At 41.0% G+C, this 26,620-nt stretch overlaps 1 protein-coding gene across 1 annotated transcript in view; it reads left to right on the top strand.

The window, feature by feature from the left end:
* Positions 1 to 762: 762 nt before the first annotated feature.
* atp9a (ATPase phospholipid transporting 9A) overlaps positions 763 to 26,620 on the top strand; it is a gene marked incomplete at its 3' end in the record, with an annotated part of 158,607 nt that continues 132,749 nt past the window's right edge. The window contains exons 1-4 of the mRNA XM_084313334.1: positions 763 to 871; positions 9,014 to 9,158; positions 21,435 to 21,548; positions 24,445 to 24,553. Of these exons, the coding sequence (XP_084169460.1) occupies positions 801 to 871; positions 9,014 to 9,158; positions 21,435 to 21,548; positions 24,445 to 24,553 (439 nt within the window). The 5' untranslated portion in view covers positions 763 to 800. The remainder of the gene's footprint in view (positions 872 to 9,013; positions 9,159 to 21,434; positions 21,549 to 24,444; positions 24,554 to 26,620) is intronic.

Raw genomic sequence — 26,620 nt, forward strand, 5'->3', positions numbered from 1 at the left:
CAAGCCTGCTTCTGAATCCAATCAATTTGTACACGTCTTACGTTTACATTGTCTTGGAGGTGTTTAACAGTCATAAAGACATCTTATCAGTCCTACCTTTTAAAATAACGTATACAAATGTATTTGTATAGCCCAAAATCACGTCACAATAGATCCACAAGAAAACACCATACAATCCACAATTTTGCAACAGCCCCAGACTTTCCCCAATGAATATGAACAACTCCCTGTAGGGGGGGGGGGGGGGTCCCCTATCAGGGTCTGATATGTGTTACTATGGATGATGGATGGATGGAAAATAGAACAAGCGAATAATTGGATGTGTGTGTATGCATATACACGACAGGTGGATGACTTATACACACACATAAGCGTATCTAAATTATTTACGTTTATAAGAATAATAAAGCACAGGAATACAAGCGCTTGTATGATAATAAAAAAAAAACATCCGCCACGTGTCTATCGCGATTTCTATCTTTATTTGAAAGCAAATAATCGAGAAAGTACATTGTTAATAATAACAGGCTAAAAATAATTACTGTACTACTGCTGTAGTAGAGCCTGCAGGCCAGAGAGTAGACCATCCCTGTGTGAGTGACAGGCAGCCGAAGCCCCGCCCTCCGCCCAGACAGTGCTTGTGTTCAACCCGTGTGAGTGACAGGCAGCCGAAGCCCCGCCCTCCGCCCAGACAGTGCTTGTGTTCAACCCGTGTGAGTGACAGGCAGCCGAAGCCCCGCCCTCCGCCCAGGCAGGCAGACAGTGATTGTGTTCAACACAGCGGCGACGCTGCAGCAGGAATGACGGACAATATTCCTCTACAACCCGCCGTGCGACGCCAAAAAAGACACGACAGTAAACACAGGAATGGGTAAGGAAGAGGGCCGATAGGATAGTGTAAAAAATAAATTATTAAAATAAATACTAAGCTCCTAACTCTATTGTCTTTTTATGTCGCTCGCCCCGCTGCTGCGGACGAGCGACACTAAGCTATAATTATTAACTCGATTGTCTTATTATTTTTTATTTTTTGTACACAGTCTCTAACACTATGTCCCCAATATTTATTATTTCTAATATCTCGTTATTTCTAAAAAATAATAAGGAATAAATACGAGTATTATAGGATATGGTTATGGTACATCCTTGTTCCGGGTGCTGTTGGGACAAGTGCACAGTATTTGGACAGTGTTTATTATGAGGACTAGAATTAGAATAGCCCGCTGTCCCAGCAGGAACATAACGCGTGTACAGTAAGATACAGTCTCAATGTCTCGGGTGTGCTTTGCTGTTGTGTGCCATTATGTGACCAGCACAATGACCAAGGCCTTTACATAAAGAGGATACTGTACAGTATGGTACTAGACACCCGAGATGATGTCACCTATGATGATGATGATGCTGATGAAACATATCTATGATCCAGTATCCAATTTTAAAATGCAGAAATAAACCCCCCAAATTGTAACAAATTCACGTTATCTTTTAATAAATGAATGCATGGTTGTAGCTTATTATATAGGCCCAAAGCGTTTGTCAATATGTAGGGCCTTCATCATAACATCCTGCTCATTGATTGAAAACTTTATTAACAGATTGCAGAATGGGTACAATACACACAATTGTTAAGGGGATGCAGACCAGAGAAAGACTTTCGTCTTGTTTACATCAGGGTCCCCATTTTCAATTCATCAGGAGTCGGACATATATTATGACATACATGACATACAGATAGACAGTACTGCTACATCTATACATTTATGACATACCAGATTTGCAAATACAGTACTGTTTGTGATACAAAAAGAGTCTAGAAAAGAGAGTATATACATTTGACGTAAAAACTGTACATTGGAGGAGGTGGGGTTGGGTAGGAGGGGTGGGTGGGGGATACTGTACAACTGTACAAGCAAAACTGTACATCAATATGTAGGGCCTTCATAACATCCTGCTCACCTGTCCATAACGTCTCCTCTGGTTGCAGTTGATTTCAGTGCCTTCCAGACAGTAGATAGTGTCCTAAGAAAGTGGGAGAAAATCTGTTTTATTGTTTCAGATATAACCCGCTTTTCCCCCACACACTGACACATGTTCCATAGAGTAATGCAATGTGGGCATTACAAGACATGTACAAGACATACAGACAAAGGCTTTACGCCTTTTGATAAAGGAGTAACTTGGCTACTGTAGATTATTAACAGGATTCCTTGAGACGAGCGTACATTCCCTAAACCCGGAATTTATGAGCCGCCTGCTGGGGATTATGCGATCAGGTGTGTGTGTGTGTGTGTGTGTGTGTGTGTGTGTGTGTGTGTGTGTGTGTGTGTGTGTGTGTGTGTATCTCACCAGCTAAAAGGTCGAGGTGGCTGAAACTGGGCACGTAGGCCGAAAGCAGGGCGGGGACATGACTCCCTGACTATTTTTCAAAACGGTCAATGACAAGTATTTTATGGGAATTAATTTACATCATTGTCCATTCAAGTAGATATTCAGTATAAAGTTACAGCTTTTTGAAAACAAGGGGGCAGTACTACTACACTACACAGGTTCACGGCTCTCTGGCCCCTGTTTACAACATGGAATTGCCACAGTGAACCCATTGCTGTTGATATACCTATGCACTAGGTATGCATATAGATACACTACACGACCAAGGTACCCATGTACATGTCAAAATACTTCCCAAAGGTCAGTGAATACCACGATCACAACACCAGAGGGAGCTCCACAAATCATGTTAAACCCAGATTCGGCTCAAACAAGGGACTAAACACGTTTCGCAAATTATGCCACATCAATGTGGAACGCCCTACCCACAGCCGTAAAGGAATGTGAATCACTACCCACTTTCGAAAACACTCTCAAAGAACACCTACGGGAGACTGCAATTCGAAACTGGCCCCTACAAATGTCCTAACCCAGTTGTACAGTAAATGACCAAGTATGGCTTTGTCAGTATTCCAATGTACAGTCCCACCCCCTACCCAACCCCCCCCCCCCCCCCACCTCCAATGTACAGCCCCCCCCCCACACACCCACCTACCCAACCCCACCCCACCTACCCAACCTCCTCCAATGTACAGTTTCTACGTCAAATGTATACACTCTTTTTCTGGACACTTTTTGTATCACAAACAGTATTGTATTTGCAAATCTGGTATGTCATAAATTTATAGATGTAGCAGTACTGTCTATCTGTATGTCATGTATGTCATATATGTTATGATGAATTGAAAATGGGGGACCCTGATGTAAACAAGACGAAAGTCTTTCTCTGGTCTGCATCCCCTTAACAATTGTATGCATTGAGCTGTAGGCCTACTGTACTGTACCCATTCTGCAATCTGTTAATAAAGTTTTCAATCAATCAATCAATCATGCATTCAAAACATTTATGCATTCAGGGGCTACAGTGGTTCAGGTGGTAGAGCGGTCGTCTGGTAATCGGAAGGTTCTCGGTTAGATTCCGGCTCCTCCTCGCAGTGTGTCGAAGTGTCCTCGAGCAAGACACTTAACCCCTACCTGCTCCCAATAACAATCTTCCTATGCTTCCTAACATCCTTCCTATGCTTCCTAACATCCGTCCTATGCTTCCTAACATCCTTCATTCATAGCATGCTTCCTATCACCCTTCCTATGCTTCCTATCACTCTCCCTATGCTTCCTATCACCCTTACTATGCTTCCTAACATGCTTCCTATGCTTTCTAACATGCTTCCTATCACCCTTCCTATGCTTCCTAACATGCTCCCTATCATTCTTCCTATGCTTCATAATATCCTTCCATATGCTTCCTAACATCCTTCCTATGCTTTAAAGGTTAGCACTCAGAATCGATTGGGCAGTGTATATATGATATAAGATATCAGTGCCGCCTACCTAATTTCTATATAGACACGTAGATGTAATGTATCAGCGGTAATATGATGTCTTTCATAAATGATAACACAAGTGTTTAATATTGTCATCATGTCTTTCATTTGTTTGCACCAAGTGCTATAGAAGTGTACCAACCAACATGGCCAAGTAGGACCAGTGGAGATGGTATCTAATGGAATAAGGTCACTGGCCTCTTGCTTAGCTGAAGTGGAATGTTTTGTTTGAGTTGGGGGGTGGAGGGAGGGAGCAGCCGGACCTGCTGCGGAGATGAGGTTAATATTTATTTAGCATGTGCCATCTCTGAAGTTATGGATTTATTGGTCAGCCTCGTCTGTTGTGAGGCTTTACAATAAGCAACACATTAACAGAAATGCCATTGATGCCTTACTCTTACTACCATAGTGTCTTTATATCTGTATCACTGTACATATCAATACTACAACCATGTACATACATCTGATAAGCACTATCACTCAGTAGTAGTCATTTATATATTTTATACCCACTTTAACACTTTCCGTGCCCGAGCTTGGTGCCCCGGAACCTCCTTGAATGCCGCGACCCACTTCAATGTTAGCGTTAAAAACGCCTAATCTATGTTTTAAATGATGGCTATGTGTCTAATCTGCCCGTCGCTTATCAATGACTCGTTTTCCAGTCAACATTGTCGAAGCGGATTGTTTTTTTATCGGTTCATTTTAGTTTTATAGCATTTTGAAAATCCCTCGTTTTCAAGGAAAATATAAAGATTCCGTGATAAAAGACATTTACTGGAATATTCTAGAATACACAAAAACGTTGTCATTTTTCGGCCTATTTATGAATCGTTTTCAAATAAACGCTAGATTATCGATAGTATATGTGTACGTATGCACGCTATAGAGGCGATCTGAAAAATCAATTCTCTAATTTCCTCATCAACGATCGCGCATCAACATCACACATAGGGCAAACGCTGAGATCTCAGCGAATACAACTCTGATTATCCCAAGACTGGTAAAATAGATTCCTTACCTCAGATCAGATGTTCTCCAAAAAGATCATTCCAATTCCTGATCGCCATTCCAAATATCGATCACACTTATTGATTGAGTATTGGCTGCTGTAAATATATATTCCAGGCTGATTCCCGTCCCGCGATGTCCCCATGTTGATCAGACTTCTTACCAGCACAAGGAACCAGCTGGCTCCGCCCCTACATATCTACAGATCCCAGGTCAGTCTAAGCGACTGACCTGCAGTTACACAGGGATAGACAATAGGGGGCGCTTTTTTCCATTCTGAGCTCCTGTAGGGGCTGCTGTACCAACGGGAGACTCGGTTGATGAAATATGATTTCAGATCGCTAATAAAACGATATTTGTCGTCATCGGCACTCAGTGGGGGGGCTAATAAAATGTGTTATGTCGTCCGTGGCACTGAAAGTGTTAAAGGTGCTATAAGTAATATTTATTTGTAAAAAAAACTGTAAAGTGTTTGTTAAAATAACTGGTCTACATGTTAAAATAATAGCTCGACATTCAGAGTGTCTGGTCAGTAGCATGGGTCTCACAGTCCCTCCGCTCTGCAGTAAACAAGAAATACATTTCCTGGTATCCCTTCCCATTTATCCATGCAGGAGAGAAAACCCTAGATATTTGTACTTATTTCAAGAAATCTTGCCAAGCCAAATTAGTTTACTGCACTGGCAGATTATTTTACTTGTTTCAAGGACGTATTTTGCTTAAAACTTATTTTTGTCAGACAATTTTTGCAGTGTGGAGTTCTCTCTCCTGATTGGATGAAGTAGGAACGGGATACCAGGAAATGTATTTCTTGCTACTGACCAGACACTCTATATCAGCGATAGCTGTTGGAATGTAGAGCTATTATTTTAACATGTAGACCACTTATTTTAACAAACAAACACTTTACTGTTTTCTTTCCTCTCTGGTTGGATGTCAAACTTTTTGTTGTACTGTACTTGTGCTGTATGATGACAATGCATTATAATCTAATCTAATCTCTGTTTTTATAATAGGAAGAAAGGGAATTAGACTAAATGGAAAACGTGTGTAGACGAAGCTTCATACAGTTTGACATAGAATGGCTTCCATTTCACGTGTAATGAATCAAACGGTGACGAGTAAACTAGTAAATTGATCCATGACTCAGTTTTATCTGAATTGCTTTTAATTGCGTTAATTGCATCCGACACTAGTATACATCCTGCCACATGATGATCACCAATAAAAAGTATTTCTAAGATCGTATGATACTTTATAATCGTCTTAACGCGGTGTCCACGAGCTGTCTATGAAATCCCTCTTAAACGCAGTGTCCATAGAAGATGTCCATAGAAGATGTCCATAGAAGATGTCCATAGACGTGTTTGTAGAAGGTTGGTTGGTCCTCGCTAATGGAGAGACGCAACAAGCACTGGTATTTGTTCATTTTTAAGGCCTGTATTGGTAAACTACCTCCTTATACTACATCATTATTGGTAAGCTACCTCCTTATACTACATCATTATTGGTAAGCTACCTCCTTATACTACATCATTATTGGTAAGCTACCTCCTTATACTACATCCTTATTGGTAAGCTACCTCCTTATACTACATCATTATTGGTAAGCTACCTCCTTATACTACATCCTTATTAGTAAGCTACCTCCTTATACTACATCATTATTGGTAAGTTGCCTCCTTATACTACATCCTTATTAGTAAGCTACCTCATACTACATCATTATTGGTAAGCTACCTCCTTGCACTACATCATTATTGGTAAGCTACCTCCCTATACTACATTATTGGTAAGCTACCTGCTTATACTACATCATTATTGGTAAGCTACCTCCCTATACTACATCATTATTGGTAAGCTACCTCCTTATACTACATCATTATTGGTAAGCTACCTCCCTATACTACATCAGTATTAGTAAGCTGCCTCCTTATACTACATCATTATTGGTAAGCTACCTCCTTATACTACATCATTATTGGTAAGCTACCTCCTTATACTACATCATTATTGGTAAGCTACCTCCTTATACTACATCATTATTGGTAAGCTACCTCCTTATACTACATCATTATTGGTAAGCTACCTCCTTATACTACATCATTATTGGTAAGCTACCTCCTTATACTACATCATTATTGGTAAGCTACCTCCTTATACTACATCGTTATTGGTAAGCTACCTCCTTATACTACATCATTATTGGTAAGCTACCTCCTTATACTACATCATTATTGGTAAGCTACCTCCTTATACTACATCCTTATTGGTAAGCTACCTCCTTATACTACATCATTATTGGTAAGCTACCTCCTTATACTACATCCTTATTAGTAAGCTACCTCCTTATACTACATTATTGGTAAGTTGCCTCATTATACTACATCCTTATTAGTAAGCTACCTCATACTACATCATTATTGGTAAGCTACCTCCTTATACTACATCATTATTGGTAAGCTGCCTCCTTATACTACATTATTGGTAAGCTGCCTCCTTATACTACATAATTATTGGTAAGCTACCTCCTTATACTACATCCTTATTAGTAAGCTACCTCCTTATACTACATCGTTATTGGTAAGTTGCCTCATACTACATCCTTATTAGTAAGCTACCTCATACTACATCATTATTGGTAAGCTACCTCCCCTTGTACTACATCATTATTGGTAAGCTACCTCCCTATACTACATCATTATTGGTAAGATACCTCCTTATACTACATCATTATTGGTAAGCTACCTCCTTATACTACATCATTATTGGTAAGCTACCTCCTTATACTACATCATTATTGGTAAGCTACCTCCTTATACTACATCCTTATTAGTAAGCTACCTCCTTATACTACATCATTATTGGTAAGCTACCTCCTTATACTACATCATTATTGGTAAGCTGCCTCCTTATACTACATTATTGGTAAGCTGCCTCCTTATACTACATAATTATTGGTAAGCTACCTCCTTATACTACATCCTTATTAGTAAGCTACCTCCTTATACTACATCGTTATTGGTAAGTTGCCTCATACTACATCCTTATTAGTAAGCTACCTCATACTACATCATTATTGGTAAGCTACCTCCCCTTGTACTACATCATTATTGGTAAGCTACCTCCCTATACTACATCATTATTGGTAAGCTACCTCCTTATACTACATCATTATTGGTAAGCTACCTCCTTATACTACATCATTATTGGTAAGTTACCTCCTTATACTACATCATTATTGGTAAGCTACCTCCTTATACTACATCATTATTGGTAAGCTACCTCCTTATACTACATCATTATTGGTAAGTTACCTCCTTATACTACATCATTATTGGTAAGCTACCTCCTTATACTACATCATTATTGGTAAGCTGCCTCCTTATACTACATCATTATTGGTAAGCTACCTCCCTATACTACATCATTATTGGTAAGCTACCTCCCTATACTACATCATTATTGGTAAGCTACCTCCCTATACTACATCATTATTGGTAAGCTACCTCCCTATACTACATCATTATTGGAATGGAATTTTGGAACCTATGGAACCCGTTCTAGTGACTGGCTGGTCGTTAAGTTTGCTCTGAACAGAGTAAAGCTGCATTTTGCTATGATGCTCCTCTAGCTCATGGAATGAACTCCAACAGTCCTTAAAGCTTGAGATTCTCCCCTCGATCTGTTGCAGAGTTTAAAACCTTGATCTGCAACCTTTTAATGTTTTAATTGATTTGTTATCCTTACTTGTCTAATCGTTATGATTGTATTATGATGTGTGATTTGATATGCCTTTTTTTTTTGCCATAAATCTGTACGTTTTGCTTAACTCTGCATTTACACATGCATGGGGACCCTGATGTAAACAAGACAAACGTCTTTCTCTGGTCTGCATCCCCTTAACAATTGTGTGTATCGAGCCATACTGTATTGTACCCATTCTGTACAATCTGTTAAATAAAGTTTTCATTCATTCATTCACACTCGACGTGACTGTGAATGAGGGAAACCTCAGAACTTTGCCCTTTTCAAGTTTAAATAAAGGTTTGGAATGAAACGAAAATTAAATCCTCGTGTTTCACCCCCTGCCCCCCCCCCCCCTCCCCCCCCCCCCCCCCCCCCCCCAGGTGCTGTCCGTGGTCAGCGTGCTGCGGGATGGGGGACTTCCGTCCCCGCACAGTGTGGCTGGGCCACCCAGAGAAGAGGGAGCAGAGGTACCCCCGGAACGTCATTAACAACCAGAAGTACAACTTCTTCACCTTCCTGCCCGGGGTGAGTGTCAGCCAGGGGTCAAGGGGTCAGCCCCCCCCCCCCCACCACCTATAGTTCTGCCACTCCGTACCTCCTCCTCCTCCCTCTGCCACTCCGTACCTCCTCCTCCCCCCTCAGCCTGGCCCTGGGTGTCATGGCCACCTCAGAGTGGGGATTTGGCCGTATAGGGAGGCATGATGTCAAGATAGGAGTTTATTTAGTATTTCAATAGATTATAAATATCTTACGAGGGGTGGTTTGACCGTTACATAATGTCAGGATAGGATTTTATTTAGTATTTAGTATTTCAATAGATTATAAATATCTTAGCACCCAGGTCTGTCTTCTCCAAGAGGCGGCATGAGGCGGTGGTAAAGACCGTCCTCCTTCGGTGTGCCACGTACTAGTGACCTCTGGCACCACTCAACTGACCCGGTTACTTGTTTTGTAATTGCGTAGACCCAATTAGGGGCCGGTGTAACGGCCATCTGAGTGTTTTGATTATTATTATTATTATTATTATTATTATTATTATTATTATTATTATTATTATTATTATTATTATTATTATTGGAATGTTTAATATTGATTGGATTTAGATAAAGTCATTGAACCGTCGTATTTGTCATAATAGGGCCTTCTGGAACCTAGAACCTTCTAGAGCGTTGTGGTGATGTCATAATAGATATTTCTAGAACCTAGAACTTCTGGAACGTTTGGGGCGATGTCATAATAGACCTTTCTAGAACATAGAACATTCTGGAACCCTGGCGTGACCTCATGTTAGAACGTTCTGGAACATTCGTGATGTAGCTGGATGATGTCATAACCGAACATTCTAGAACGTTTGGGTCTCTATATATAGCCACGATTCTCTCTCTCTGGGAGTTACATTTTTCGACCGGACTGGATGTACTCGAAAAGGATGAACTCAACAAGGACCTGAAGGCAGAAACCAACAAGTAGATTTACGGCTTGCGCCTTACTAAGGAATTTCCTGTGTGGAGTCCGAGTCGGCGGTGACTTTTGGAGACTGGGAAAATACAGTTTTCTTACCTTGTAGTAGTATTGACCGGAATACTTAGGAAAGTATATCTTAGGATCACTTCTGTAAAAGAGACTTATCAAATAAACCATTTGGATAACTTTACTTTACACTGTGGACGTTGCTTTTCTTTACCCAAGGGCGTACTACTCACGAGTAAGTCTGAGCTTGTCCCAGTCTGCCAACCACTGCACATCCACAACACAAGAAACAAACATCTTATATCTGGCAAGAGGAGAAGGCTAAATTGTGCTAGCCTAAGCATAGCATGCAGGGGTCCACAGATCTGGAACAAGCTTGATGAAAATCTAAAAATGACTAATACCTTTAAAACATTTAAAAAATCACTGAAAGAGGAACTGATAAAATCATATCTCTAATTAAAATTATAACTTAGGAATAAAATTGTCTGTATTATGTATCTCTGTTATATGTCAGTTAGTAGGTAGGTGTGTAAACCTACCCACGTTGTATTTTTTTGTTTTGTTTTTGTTTGTTTGTTTTTGTTTGTTTGTTTTTGTTTATTTGTTATTGTTTTGTTTGTTCATATTCTGTTTGTATCTGTGTTCAGGCTCCCTCCAAAAGCTTTAAATAGCTTCTTGGGAGACCTGGCACATGCACACAATTTGCGACATGTTATCACATGAGGATACTCGCATGTAAAATGTATCGTGTGTGTGTGTGTGAATAAAAATTCATTCATTCATTCATTCATTCATTCATTCATTCATTCATTTGACCAGTGGAAGGGAGCCCCGGCCGTCACAGGTGGCTTGACCGTACATAATGTCAGGATAGGATTTTATTTAGTATTTAGTATTTCAATAGATTATAAATATCTTACGAGGGGTGGCTTGACCGTACATAATGTCAGGATAAGATTTTATTTAGTATTTAGTATTTCAATAGATTATACATATCTTACGAGGGGTTGTTTGACCGTTACATAATGTCAGGATAGGATTTTATTTAGTATTTAGTATTTCAATAGATTATAAATATCTTACCGAGGGGTGGTTTGACCGTACATAATGTCAGGATAGGATTTTATTTAGTATTTAGTATTTCAATAGATTATAAATATTTTACGAGGGGTGGCTTGACCGTACATAATGTCAGGATAGGATTTGATTTATAAGAATTTTTCTTCTTCCTGTTCCTTTCGGCCATGGAATTTGGTGGATTATATTAATATGTACTGTTGGACTGTGGTAATTCCATGTACGAATAAATAAATGATGATGATTTAGTATTTAGTATTTCAATATATTATAAATATCTTACGAGGGGTGGTTTGACCGTACAGGGATACATAATGGTTAGGATAGGACTTTATTTAGTATTTCAATAGATTATAAATATCTTACGAGGGGTGGTTTGACCGTACAGGGATACATAATGGTTAGGATAGGACTTTATTTAGTATTTAAATAGATTATAAATATCTTACGAGGGGTGGTTTGACCGTACAGGGATATTATTCCCTCTTTATATTCCAGTGGATTATAAATACTGTGGTTTACTGCTTAACTTTGTTAACAAAATTGGATTACAGTTATAGACCGCGTCATACTGGAATGTGTAAATATCTTAACACTTGGGAGATTTCCAAATTCTTTAGTTGATTTGACGGCGAGTATTTCTGTTCTGGAACTTGCTCAGCGACCCCCCCCCCCCCTCTCCTCTCTTATTGTTTCAATATACCTGGGAAAGACATACATGCTCTGAATGACCCAGGTCTTGAGTTTGTGGTTGTAAGGTTTCATGAGGCTGTGATTATCCTAGAGGTCACGATAGGTCATTTTATACAGTGAGGTCAAGTTTCAAAACATGGTCTCACCACAATGGAATGGCTACTATGGAGATTACATCATTTTTATTTTTTATTTTTTATTATTATGTTACATTGTTTACATTTAGTCATTTAGCTGAACGCTTTTATCCAAAGTGACTTACAGGTTCTGTACGACAAGACAGCAGGAAGGGCACAACTCTATCAGCTGAGTAACAATGTTCATCAAATAGTGTTGAAACTTGGGTGCTGCGGTGTTGAATGCATAGTAGTAGAGACATATTAGTATAGTAGGTATTAATATAGACAAGGAAGATTAATTAGTGGTGAGTTAAGAATAGAGTGCATGATAGTAGAAGAAATTTTGTTGTTCTAAAAAAAAAAAAGAAAAAAAAAAAAAAACGTTTTAGATATTGATTGTGGAGAAGTGTGTCTTTAGTCGATGGCGAATGATTGGTCGGGTTTTGGCTGATGAATGGAATTCTGTTCAGGGACCCCAGTCTGCAGAAATATTCACACCGTTTTAATAACAGGCGAAAACAACACGTTTACTGCATGGAAAAACACTGCATAGGATTAGAATAAAGTGGGCGTGTCTGTAAAGGGGAGACTTATTGCTAGAGAACCTATTTTCATTCAGATATCTTGAGGTCAGAGGTCAAGGGGCCCCTTTGAAAATGGCTATACCAGTTTTTCCCTCACAAACATTTTTAACTTTGGAGCAATATTGAGCCCCCTTCCCAACAAGCTAGCATGACATGGATAGATAGATAGATGAGGTTGTCGAGTTTGATATGATTCCAGTATCTTCACTTTAAATTATACTACAACGCCGTATAACGTATATCACGCCTGCCATACGTACCTTATGCATACTGCACCTGTGTATACTGTATACTTACTTACTCATATAGTATATATTTAGATTCTAGTGTTTATTGTAACCATATTTATTGTAATGTATAATATAACTGATAGGGCATACAGACCCTCACCTGCACCTTTGATCACACTGCCTACTTGCTCAGATGCGTATATTCAGAGTTAATTATATTGTTTACACTGCCTATTTTTTACTTTTCTACTGTGCTATAATTCTATTGCATGTATTTATGTCTTCTACTATTACCCTGCCCGTATATGTACCTCCCCTCCCAGTCCCCCATGCTGCTATGTCTGAAATTCCCCAAGGGGATAAATAAAGCAATATCTTAAGGGCGGCTACATGGTGTAGTGGGCAAGGCGCTCGCCATGAAATGCTGGAGACGCTGGGCTCGTCAGTTCGAGCCCAGCGCTCCACATTGCTTTCAGTTTAGCTGGTCGTCCGCACTAATACACATTGGCCGTATTAGGGGGTGGGAAACTGATGGGTGGGAATCGGGCGTTGTGGACAGCGACTCCTACAGGTCGGTTGGTGCGCCTGCGCAGTAGAATCAGGAAGTGTCGGGGGCAGCGTGAGCCTCCCACGCGTTACTCCTCGCCACTGAGAGATCGAGCTGCGCCGGTGAAAAGATGCGACTGCTGTTACCTCAAGTACCGGAGGGGACTCGTGCTATGTATGACTTAGTCCACATTGCAGCCGGCTTGTGGGAGGCAAGAAACAGCGTCCGTGACAGGGGAGGGTTCAATTGGATGATACGAAATTGGGATGGGAGAAAAATATAGAAAATGGGAGAAAAAGTGGATAAAAAAAAATAAAGCAATATCTTATCTTATCTTCCCAGCAAGCAAGCATGACATGGATAGATAGATAAGGTTGTAGAGTTTCATATGATACCAGTTACAGTATCTTCACTCTAGCTTTCAAACTGAGTCACGGCAGCCTCTGAAAGACAGTAACGTCCTTCCTATGCTTCCTAACATCCTTCTTATATTATAGCTATGGATACAACACTATGGCCCATTTGACATCACCTATCTATCGTTCAATATGTGAGAAAGAATACATTTGTCCATCTATATGTTCCCGTGTTATACCGTGGTGAATATAAGTACGGTTTTAGAGCGGTCTAGGGTAATTCATGAAATCCTGAGTTATAGCACTACACGTCGATTCCACTATAGACGTTGCCTTTTCTTGCCTGTATACGCTATTATCCCAAAATCAAATCTAGATCATAGCTATTATGTTCCATCATGAATGCATGAAAGGGGGCGGGGGGGGGGGGGGTAGTTTCTGATTATTTGATTGTCAGTAACGGCATTTGCATTGAACACTAAAAACGGTCGGTCATCAGCCCGATCGGTATGAAAGCATTGCAGGATCAAGCTCAAATTTACGTCAAAACGTCCTTACCTGTGATCGGGAGTATTCCAAAAATAATATTCCAATTGTTTGATCGCCATCTGGCATATCCAATGTCCATTTGGTCGACGGCATAATCCACCACAACATATGGATCGGAGATATTTGACGCGCTTCGATGGAACCGGCAGAACGGCTGCCCTCGCCCGACAAGGAAACATGAAACCGGAGACCTGTCGCCGTCCCACAGAGAAAGATAGAAGGGTATAAAGGGTGCTCGATACCGCCGTCTAGCGTGGTGCGGCCGGTATTGCACTTTTACATTCTCATGATGATTCCCCATGTTTTTTTTTTTTTTGATCTTTTTCCCCCTCCTTTTTCCTCCAATTTTCTCCCATCCCAATGTTAGTCGTTATGCCAATTCCCAATCCCCTTCCTGGTCGCTGCGCACTTACCCCCCACAGTCGGTCTGGGAGAGTGGAGGCTATCCTTCCTCCGACACACGTCTAGCCAATCAACCGCTTCTTTTCACCTGGCAGCGCGGACTCTCACTGAGAGGGTGTAACGTGTGGAAGGATCACACTACCCCCCTTAGATCCTATCCGCGCTGAGCAGGCGCCCCGACCGAACTGTAGGAGTCGCTGTTTACAACGACCCGGACCCACCCGCCAGCTTTTCCCACCCTCTAATACTGCCAATTGTATTAGTGTGAACGGCCAGCCAAGCTGGTGACAACCCCGGAGCTGTGAGCTGGATTCGAACAGGCGAATCCAGCGTCTCCGGGGTTGGTGACGAACGCAATCTCCGCTACGCCACCTGACCGCCCGATGATTCCCCATGTTAACCCCGAGTCTGTGTGCCTGTAATGAATAGAAATATCGAATAAAAGGAAAACTGACCAAATAACGTATATATACGTGGTTGGCGTTCAACGGTTGTCGGACAAACACGTATATAATCGTTGTTGGCGGCCAATGAGTTAAAGGGGGACGTTCACACTTTTGTATGTGGAGGTCCAATCAGTGTTGATGGTAAATGTAGTCCATTGACGCAGTACGTTCCTCAGTGTGTGTTATATTGACAGAGGAATCGGAGTTCCCCTGCCAGTGGTGCCTACATGTACCAGGATGCATTGTAGTACGAGCTTCACCAGCCAAAACACAACGTTACTAGACGAAAATATCTGAGTCAGCTATTTATACACTGTCAGCTGTATCCTCGTCCATAAAACCCTCTGCATGATATTTTCACTGTTGGAAATGAAGCTAGTTTCCAATCCAGGCAAAAAGAACAACTTTTGTTTTTGACGACGCCCCCTTGCTGTCTATACCACACCCATGGTTACTAGACATCCAAGCTCTACTACACATCAAATGACTCGCTGGTCCCGGAAGAACACAGAGAACATTGGCAACGACTGTAGGCGTTTCTCACACTATATCCCTAATTAGTGTTATCAGATCATTTGTTAGAGTTAGATCATTTGAGCGAGTTAGATTGGGTCCAAAGGTCCAATCCAGCATCATTATGATGCAAGGTGGTAGCTTTCCAAGAAGGGCTTTATAGATAAACAAATAGCAAAGTTTATTGTCTAAAGCGGATACAATATTATTTCATTATAACAATTGAAACAGTGCTCTGATTAGCTCCAAATCCAGATTGCTGTGTGGACCTTGGGTTGGTTGTTTACCAAAGATTCCAGCATTTATTTTCCAGGAAAGTGAGGCTTGCAGCGGGTCTGGATCATACGTGGCCTCGATACCGTTATGTTCATGTTCCATGCTGTTAAGAACACGAGGAGTGGATAAAAAACACCAATAATTCAAGACGGATTGAAAAAAAGATATATATTAAAAAAAAAAAGAGATGGAGGCATTGACCATATTCACATGGTGGTCATTTTGGCTCTTATGTCATGCTTGTGTTGGGATTCCTCTCCAAGGTGGGTAACTGGGGTGGAACGGAATCCCAACCTGAGCACGACATAATAGCCAAAATGGCTGCCGTGTGAATATGGTCAGTAATGGACAGCTCCAGGCCATGTGTGAATACAACAATGTGGATACAATTAGGAATGGTCATGGATTTTCGAATATTCGTTAAATTGTTAAACATGTTAAACAAATCGAATAGTTAATGCAAATATTGTTTTGTCTAAAAATGTTTGCTGTTAGCAATGACAGCAGCCAGCTAGCTCGCTTGTTGGATTATCTCACGTTCACTATTAAGTAAAAACAAAACTATACATTGACGTGGAAGCTCAGACACAGTATTTTCTTTTATTTTTATTTTTATCTTTTTCCCCCTCCTTTTTCCTCCGATTTTCTCCCATCCCAATGTTAGTCGTTATACCAATTCCCAATCCCCTTCCTGGTCGCTGCGCACTTACCCCCCACAGTCGGTCTGGGAGAGTGGAGGCTATCACGTGCTTCCTCCGACACACGTCCAGCCAATCACCGCTTCTTTTCACCTGGCAGCGCGGATATTCTCTGAGAGGGCGTAGCGTGTGGAAGGATCACACTATCCCACTCAGGTCCTATCCGCGCTTAGCAGGCGCCCCGACCGAACTGTAGGAGTCGCTGTTTACAACGACCCGGACCCACCCCGCCAGCTTCTCCCACCCTCTAATACTGCCAATTGTATTAGTGTGAACGGCCAGCCAAGCTGGTGACAACCCTGGAGCTGTGAGCTGGATTCGAACAGGCGAATCCAGCCGCTCCGGTGTTGGTGACGAACACAATCTCCTCTACGCCACCTGACCGCCCCCAGACACAGTATTTTAATAGTTCCCAGTGACTATCGAATAACAATTTAGTGAGTTTTGCCCCTCCCTAGATACAACGATAACCCGTCTTTAATCAGTCACATTATTTCAGGTGTGATTGAGCCCCTCATCGTCTTTCTCTTCCTCAGCTTGGTTTAGAAACGGACAGAGGTTACCGACTGATGTCTTTTATTTTTATTTTTTTACCTTCACAAGCTCCAAACCTTATTTACATATTGATTTGTTTCCCCAGACATTCACCAGACTTCCAGTCTTCTGTTTTTTTTGTATATGAAGTCGTGCCTCCGCTCAGATTTGTTTGGAGAAACAGAAGGCATGGGCTTGCGTCTTTTGCATTGCAAATTGTGACGTCGTCGTTGTTGTTTTTTTAATCGACTGCAGTTAATGTCAAGAAGATCTTTTGGGCCAAAGTCTTAACCGCAGCTTACTGGGTGTGACGTGTGGGGGCGGCACTGGGCGCAAGGGTGTAGGTTTGGTTTCAACATGGGGGGGGGGGGGGCACACTTTAAGCAGGGGGTCTGGGGGACGTTTTGACCATCAAACACTTCACTTCCTGCATTCTGCTGGTACTTTTATGCACCATTTTGTGACTTTTCTGCATCAATTTATGGTGGAAATATCTATATTTATGTAAAGGACATAAAGATTCAGGTACCCATTGACACAAATATAATGGAATATAATGCAGTAAGGCTCTCAGGTGTTCTGTATTGCTTTCAAATATTTATTCTCCTGTAGTAGTATTATTATTATTATTATTATTATTATTATTATTATTATTATTATTATTATTATTATTATTATTATTATTATTATTATTATTATTATTATTATTATTATTATTATTATTATTATTATTATTATTATTATTATTATTATTATTATTATTATTATTATTATTATTATTATTATTATTATTATTATTATTATTATTATTATTATTATTATTATTATTATTATTATTATTATTATTATTATTATTATTATTATTATTATTATTATTATTATTATTATTATTATTATTATTATTATTATTATTATTATTATTATTATTATTATTATTATTATTATTATTATTATTATTATTATTATTATTATTATTATTATTATTATTATTATTATTATTTTTTTTTTTTTTTTTTTTTTTTTTTTTTTTTTTTTATATATAGTTAGAAGGTAAGACGGATATATAAATGTTTTTTGAGGGGGACAAATTGACCTCTTCTCAATATTGAGGGGGACATGTCCCCTGCAACCCCCCCTAAACCTACGCCTGTGTGTGTGTGTGTGTGTGTGTGTGTGTGTGTGTGTGTGTGTGTGTGTGTGTGCGCGCGCACGCGTGCGTAGATGTGTGTGTGTGCGTGCACACTCTTCACTGTCCACTTGTGAACATGAAGTAACATGCTGCAGGGTTGGACAATATGTCCTAAAAAGGTCTTATCATTATACAGTATATTTAGCATTTCGGACAGATAGTGATATTTGGACAGATTAACGATATATATCACAGACAGGTATGTTCATTTTTCTCGTAATACCATATTTGTACACATAAATGGTAAATGGCTGCTTTTTTATATAGTGCTTTTATCCAAAGCGCTTTACAATTTGTTACTCACATTTTACCCACTCACTCACACATTCACTCACCGACGGCGGAGGCGACCACGCAAGGTGCCAACCTGCTCATCGGGAGCAATTAGGGGTTAAGTGTCTTGCTCAAGGACACATCGACACGCTGCCCGGGAGGAGTGGGAATCGAACCGGGAACCTCCGGATTGCCAGACGACTGCTCTACCTCCCGAGCCACTGTCGCCCAGAGCCATCTGTAGATACTATATCTAATTACGCTGCTGGCCACTACAACTTACTACCATAGTGTCTTTATACCTGTATCACTGTACATATTAATACTACAACAACTCTGTGTGTACTGTACATACATCTGATTAGCACTAATACTCAGTAGTACTCATTTATTGTACTCATTTGATATATTATACCCAGTTTAATCACCTGTACATTGTATATTACTGTTGCACTTTACTGGTACATTTTCTCTCTGGTTGGACGCCAAACTTCTTTTTGTTGTACTGTACTTGTTCTGTATGATGACGATACCTTTTTTTTTTTATCCACTTTTTCTCCCATTTTCTATATTTTCTCCCATCCCAATTTCGTATCATCCAATTCAACCCTCCCCTGTCACGAACGCTGTTTCTTGCCTCCCACAAGCCGGCTGCAATGTGGACTAAGTCATACATAGCACAAGTCCCCTCCGGTACTTGAGGTAACAGCAGTCGCATCTTTTCACCTGCGCAGCTCGATCTCTCAGTGGCGAGGAGTAACGCGTGGGAGGCTCACGCTGCCCCCGACACTTCCTGATTCTACTGCGCAGGCGCACCAACCGACCTGTAGGAGTCGCTGTCCACAACGCCCGATCCCCACCCATCAGTTTCCCACCCCCTAATACGGCCAATGTGTATTAGTACGGACGACCAGCTAAACTGAAAGCAAATGTGGAGCGCTGGGCTCGAACAGGCGAGCCCAGCGTCTCCAGTATTTCGTGGCGAGCGCCTTGCCCACTACGCCACGTAGCCGGCCTGATCTGCAACCTTTTAATGTTTTAATTGATTTGTTATCCTTACTTGTCTAATTGTTATGATTGTATTATGATGTGTGATTTGATATGCCTTTTTTTTGCCATAAATCTGTAAGTTTTGCTTGACTCTGCATTTACACATGCATGGGGACCCTGATGTAAACAAGACAAACGTCTTTCTCTGGTCTGCATCCCCTTAACAACTAAACTGAAAGCAATGTGGAGCGCTGGGCTCGAACAGGCGAGCCCAGCGTCTCCGTCATTCGTGGCGAGCGCCTTGCCCACTACGCCACGTAGCCGCCCTATGATGACGATACATTTTTTATCTAATCAAAAGTTCAAAAACCCAACCCTAACATTTGTACCAGTGTGTCATTCCTGCCGGTGTACTGCCGCCCCCCCGCTGTGGCCCGTGAGGGCGTGTTCCCTTTGTTGTAATCTTAGCACATGGGTGGTAATGAAACTCTGTCAGTGTTGCCTGGTTGCTAAGTCTATACTTGACCGCGGTGCAGGACAGCCAGCTTAGTCATGTTTCAACGTCTGTCAAAATATTAGGGATTTAACGTCAACAGTCCAATGATAATAAATATGCTGTACTAGGGCTGGGCGATTAATCGATTTTTCGATTAATTCGAATGAATGATCTAGGACGATTTTGAAATTTTTTAATAGATTTTCAATTTTTTTTTATCTTTTTTTTTTTTTTTTTTTAAGTGAAGATTGGTGAAAGTTAGGTTTGCACTTCAATCCCAATAGGGAAATTCATCTTGGTTTGATATTTTTTTTGGTCAAATAAAAACAAAGGTTATTTGAATGATTTCCTAGGCGTTTCTAGTTTTCAAGAGAAAAAAATCGATTAAAATCGGAAATCGGATAATAAAAAAAAAATCTGAGATTCAATTTTTAGGCCATATCGCCCAGCCCTATGCTGTACTATACAATGTTATCACAAAGATATGAATATGGAATGCATGGTCATGCAACATATGGGGTTATTTTTAGGCCTTCATCCTGTGCATTGCCTATATTTATTGCAACGTATAATATAACCGATCGGGCATACAGTCCCTCATCTGCTCCTTTGTCTAAATTTTTTCTCATATTTTTATATTCAGACCTAATTCTACTGCCAATATTTATGTCTTTCTACTATTACCCTGCCCATACCTGTACCTCCCTTCACCCCTCCCCATGTTGCTATGATGCCCGAATTTCCCCAAGGGGATCAATAAAGGAATATCTTATCTTATCTTAATTGTTCATATCTTCAGTGGTTAGTGTCGCTAAGGGCTGTAGGATTCTCACTTACAGCTCCTTCCTTTGGTTTGTGTCACAGCCAGGATACAGAGAGCAAGACTGTAGCCTAAAACATACTGTGTGTTTGTATAGAACAGCTTTTTTTTATAGGATAAGATATTCCTTTATTGATCCCCTGTGGGGGAGTGGGGAGGGGAGGTACAGGTATGGGCATGGTAATAGTAATAGTAGAAAGACATAAATATAGGCAATACAATTATAGTAAAGATAAAGTGTAAACAATATTAGAATATGAGCAAGTAAACAGTATGATCAAAGGTGCAGATGAGGTTCTGTATGTATATTATATGTTAGACTTAGAATAAATATGGCCAATAAAACACTTGGAATCTGAATATATTATACTATGAGTAAGTAAAGTTAAGTATACAGTATACACAGGTGCAGTATACATAAGGTATCCTAACTGGCATGATATATACGTCGTCATACGTTAATATACGTTAATTAATTGTCAAGTCACACAATGCCTTTTCCTCTAAACTAACTGAACGGTGCTCTGTGTTCACAGGTGCTGTTCAATCAGTTTAAATACTTCTTCAACCTCTACTTCCTGCTCCTGGCCTGCTCCCAGTTCGTCAACGACCTCCGGTTAGGAGCTCTCTACACCTACTGGGTTCCCTTGGTGAGCGTTTTGGCAAAAGCGTCGTTAGTTCAAGTTTGAAGTTTTGTTTTATTTGTCACATATAAGGTACGTGTACATTACAGTGAAATGCTTGGTTTTGTATAGGGCTGTACCGAATGTCATTTTTTAACATTCGAAGCTTCGATTGAAGTATTCGAACGAAGCTTTGAATGTCTATATCTATATAAAAAAAATTAAATTTACTTCAAAAAAATTAAATATTTTTTTATAAACTAAATCCTCAATTTGAATAAAGTGATTAATCTGATTAAATTAGTATTTTTCTTTTATTAAATCAACTTTCTTTAATGAATATAACTCATCAGTTTCGTCAACATAAATAATCCAATAAGGGCACGGTTGGTATGAAAGTGATGGTGACGTCTTATAGTATAATAGTATAATATTAGTGTAGCCTAATCTTTAACTGCAACTGTGAAGAAAACCCCCAGATTGAATAGACAAAAAAAAAAGGATTCAATTTTTTTAATTTTTTAATTTTTAATTAAAAATTTCAAATTCGAATGTTGATTTAGAATTTGAATGTCAACATTATGATCGAAGCTTCGAAGCATTCGGTACAGCCCTAGTTTTGTATGAGCCTCCTGAGATTGTGCTTCATACAGGGGAAAAAAGTTAAAAGAGTAAAGATCAAACACTATACAAAATATACAATATACAAAACTAAAGTACAAAATGCAACAAATGCAGAGATGCTAAAATGAGGTAGAGATGTAGTGCAACTCTTTTAGTAATAAATAGATCAAATATGGTGTAGTGTTAAAGTGTTTGAAGTATCTAAAGTTAATGTTAAACGTGAATGTTTTAAGTGAGTGTGTGTATGTGGATGTGAGTGCAATGAATGTTGATGGATGGGTTAGTGTTAGAGTCATCGAGCGTCCTGGTGGTCTGCGGGGGATAGAAGCTCCTTCTGAGTCTCTCTGTACCGGAGAGGAAGGAGCTTCTATCCCCAGACCATCAGGATCTACACACACACACGCACACACACACACACACACACACACACACACGCACACACACACACACACACACACACACACACACACACACACACACACACACACACACACACACTTATACATACACACACATACCTATACACACACATACTTATACATACACACACATACTTATACATACACACACACACTTATACATACACACACCGTAATTCCTCTAATAGTAACCCCGGCTTGTATTTGTTTCAACTGTAGCGGGTACCAGGCTTGTATTAGGAGGAGGCCTGTATAAGAAGGAGGCCTATATTTCAAATTTTCAAACGGATCATAATGAATAAATCAACATTTTGTGTCAGTTTGAACCCAGTAAAATGTACTGGGTTCATTTATTGAAACCAAGTACTGTATGAAATAGTAAACAGTGCAATTACAGGTGGTCACTGGTCATTTCAACGTTTTCAAAGTGAAATCAAGTAACTAGCTCAGTATGCAGCTCAGTATATTAGTAACCCGGCTTGTATTAGGAGGCCGGCTTATAATTGCTTAGCTCAAGAGCGCACCCGGCCATTAATAGAGACCCGGCTTGTATTTGAGACCCGGTTACTATTAGAGGAATTACGGTACTTATACATACACACACACACTTATACATACACACACACACTTATACATACACACACACACTTATACATACACACACACACTTATACATACACACACACACACTTATACATACACACACATACTTATACATACACACACACTTATACATACACACACATACTTATACATACACACACACTTATACATACACACACATACTTATATACACACACACACTTATACATACACACACATACTTATACATACACACACACTTATACATACACACACATACTTATACATACACACACACTTATACATACACACACATACTTATACATACACACACACTTATACATACACACACATACTTATACATACACACACATACTTATACATACACACACACACTTATACATACACACACATACTTATATACACACACACACTTATACATACACACACATACTTATACATACACACACACTTATACATACACACACATACTTATACATACACACACACTTATACATACACACACATACTTATACATACACACACATACTTATACATACACACACACACTTATACATACACACACACACTTATACATACACACACATACTTATATACACACACATACTTATACATACACACACACTTATACATACACACACATACTTATACATACACACACACACTTATACATACACACCTATACTTATACATACACACACTTATATATTTTATACCAAGTTTAATCACCTGTATATTACTATTTTTTTTTATTCACTTTTTCTCCCATTTTCAATTTTTCTCCCATCCCAATTTCGTATCGTCCAATTCAACCCTCCCCTGTCTCGAACGCTGTTTCTTGCCTCCCACAAGCCGGCTGCAATGTGGACTAAGTCATACATAGCACGTGTCCCCTCCGGTACTCGAGGTAGCAGCCGTCGCATCTTTTCACCTGCGCGGCGCGATCTTTCAGCGTCAGGGGTCTGTGCTTTGGAGGGGCGCCGCCCCCATCGCTTCCTGATTCTACTGCGCAGGCGCACCAACCGACCTGTAGGAGTCGCTGTCCACAACGCCAGATCCCCACCCATCAGTTTCCCACCCCCTAATACTGCCAATGTGTATTAGTACGGACGACCAGCTAAACTGAAAGCAAATGTGGAGCGCTGGGCTCGAACAGGCGAACCCAGCCGAGCGTCTCCAGTATTCGTGGTGAGCGCCTTGCCCACTGCACCACGTAGCCACCCTAATCTGATCTGCTTCTAAAAGAAACATCCTCCTGACTGTCTCATCTCCTCCAGGGCATCGTGGTCTGCATCACGGTCATACGAGAGGCGGTCGAGGAGATAAGATGTTACATCCGAGACAAAGAAGTCAACTCTCAGATTTACAGCAAACTCTCAACCAGAGGTAAGAAGAACGTTGAGCGACAGTGTGTACCAGTTGGGTGACAGTGGCTCCGGGAGGTAGAGCGCTCGTCTGGTAATCCGAAGGTTCCCGGTTCGATTCCCACTCCCCCCCCCCCCCCCCCCCCCCCCCCCAGGCAGCATGTTAAAGTGTCCTTGAGCAAGACACTTAACCCTTAACTGCTCCTGATGAGCAGGTCGGCACCTTGCATTGGTCGGTGTGTGTGAGTGAATGAGTAAAATGTGAGGAACAAATCGTAAAGCGCTTTGGATAAAAGCTGTTATATAAATGCAGCCATTTAACGCAGATACCTTTCACAGGCGATATATTATAAATAATACCTAACGTACCAATTGACATGTGAGCCAATTGAATCTTTACGCTGTTTATTCTCAAGCCTCGGTGTCTATTAACTGTAGGGGGGGTCGGCCTGTTAGGACCTCTCGGGGGCGGAGGGGAAATGGCAGGTAATTCAAAGCAGAGATGTAAAAGTGTACAGAAGAGCCCTCGGAATAAAGTGCTACCAGCAATAAAAGGCTGGAGACCTCTTGTGGTTTCCATCACGTTCTGCCTTTGATGTGGCAGGCTGTTCTGCCCATAAACACAATGACTGGTTGCTTCCATGATAGTGGCCCCTAGTGTCTGTCTCAGTGTCTGTCTCAGTGTCTGTCTCAGTGTCTGTCTCAGTGTCTGTCTCAGTGTCTGTCTCAGTGTCTGTCTCAGTGTCTGTGGCTCAGTGTCTGTCTCAGTGTCTGTCTCAGTGTCTGTCTGTGTCTCAGTGTCTGTCTCAGTGTCTGTCTCAGTGTCTGTCTCAGTGTCTGTCTCAGTGTCTGTCTCAGTGTCTGTCTCAGTGTCTGTCTCAGTGTCTGTCTCAGTGTCTGTCTCAGTGTCTGTCTCAGTGTCTGTCTGTGGCTCAGTGTCTGTCTCAGTGTCTGTCTCAGTGTCTGTCTGTGTCTCAGTGTCTGTCTCAGTGTCTGTCTCAGTGTCTGTCTCAGTGTCTGTCTCAGTGTCTGTCTCTGTCTCAGTGTCTGTCTCAGTGTCTGTCTCAGTGTCTGTCTCAGTGTCTGTCTGTGTCTCAGTGTCTGTCTCAGTGTCTGTCTCAGTGTCTGTCTCAGTGTCTGTCTCAGTGTCTGTCTCAGTGTCTGTCTGTGTCTCAGTGTCTGTCTCAGTGTCTGTCTCAGTGTCTGTCTGTGGCTCAGTGTATGTCTCAGTGTCTGTCTCAGTGTCTGTCTCAGTGTATGTCTCAGTGTCTGTCTCAGTGTCTGTCTCAGTGTCTGTCTCAGTGTCTGTCTCAGTGTCTGTCTCAGTGTCTGTCTGTGTCTCGGTGTCTGTCTCAGTGTCTGTCTCAGTGTCTGTCTCAGTGTCTGTCTCAGTGTCTGTCTCAGTGTCTGTCTGTGTCTCAGTGTCTGTCTCAGTGTCTGTCTCAGTGTCTGTCTCAGTGTCTGTCTGTGTCTCAGTGTCTGTCTCAGTGTCTGTCTCAGTGTCTGTCTCAGTGTCTCAGTGTCTGTCTCAGTGTCTGTGTCTCAGTGTCTGTCTCAGTGCATGTCTCAGTGTCTGTCTGTGTCTCAGTGTCTGTCTCAGTGTCTGTCTCAGTGTCTGTCTCAGTGTCTGTCTCAGTGTCTGTCTCAGTGTCTGTCTCAGTGGCTCAGTGTCTGTCTCAGTGTCTGTCTCAGTGTCTGTCTCAGTGTCTGTCTCAGTGTCTGTCTCAGTGTCTGTCTCAGTGTCTGTCTCAGTGTCTGTCTCAGTGTCTAACTCAGTGTCTGTCTCAGTGTCTGTCTGTGTCTCAGTGTCTGTCTCAGTGTCTGTCTCAGTGTCTGTCTGTGTCTCAGTGTCTGTCTCAGTGTCTGTCTCAGACAGTGTCTGTCTCAGTGTCTGTCTCAATGCATGTCTCAGTGCGTGTCTCAGTATATGCCTCAGGGCATGGGGGGGGCTGTGGTTTTTGGGTTTTAAAAGATGGCCGTGTCGGTGGTTGTGTTCTGAGCGTGTGGGTCGTTGTGTTCTGAGCGTGTGGGTCGTTGTGTTCTGAGCGTGTGGGTGGTTGTGTTCTGAGCGTGTGGGTCGTTGTGTTCT

The sequence above is a fragment of the Notolepis coatsorum genome, assembly GCF_963971535.1.
Source record: "Notolepis coatsorum genome assembly, chromosome: 4".
Taxonomy (NCBI): Eukaryota; Metazoa; Chordata; class Actinopteri; order Aulopiformes; family Paralepididae; genus Notolepis; species Notolepis coatsorum.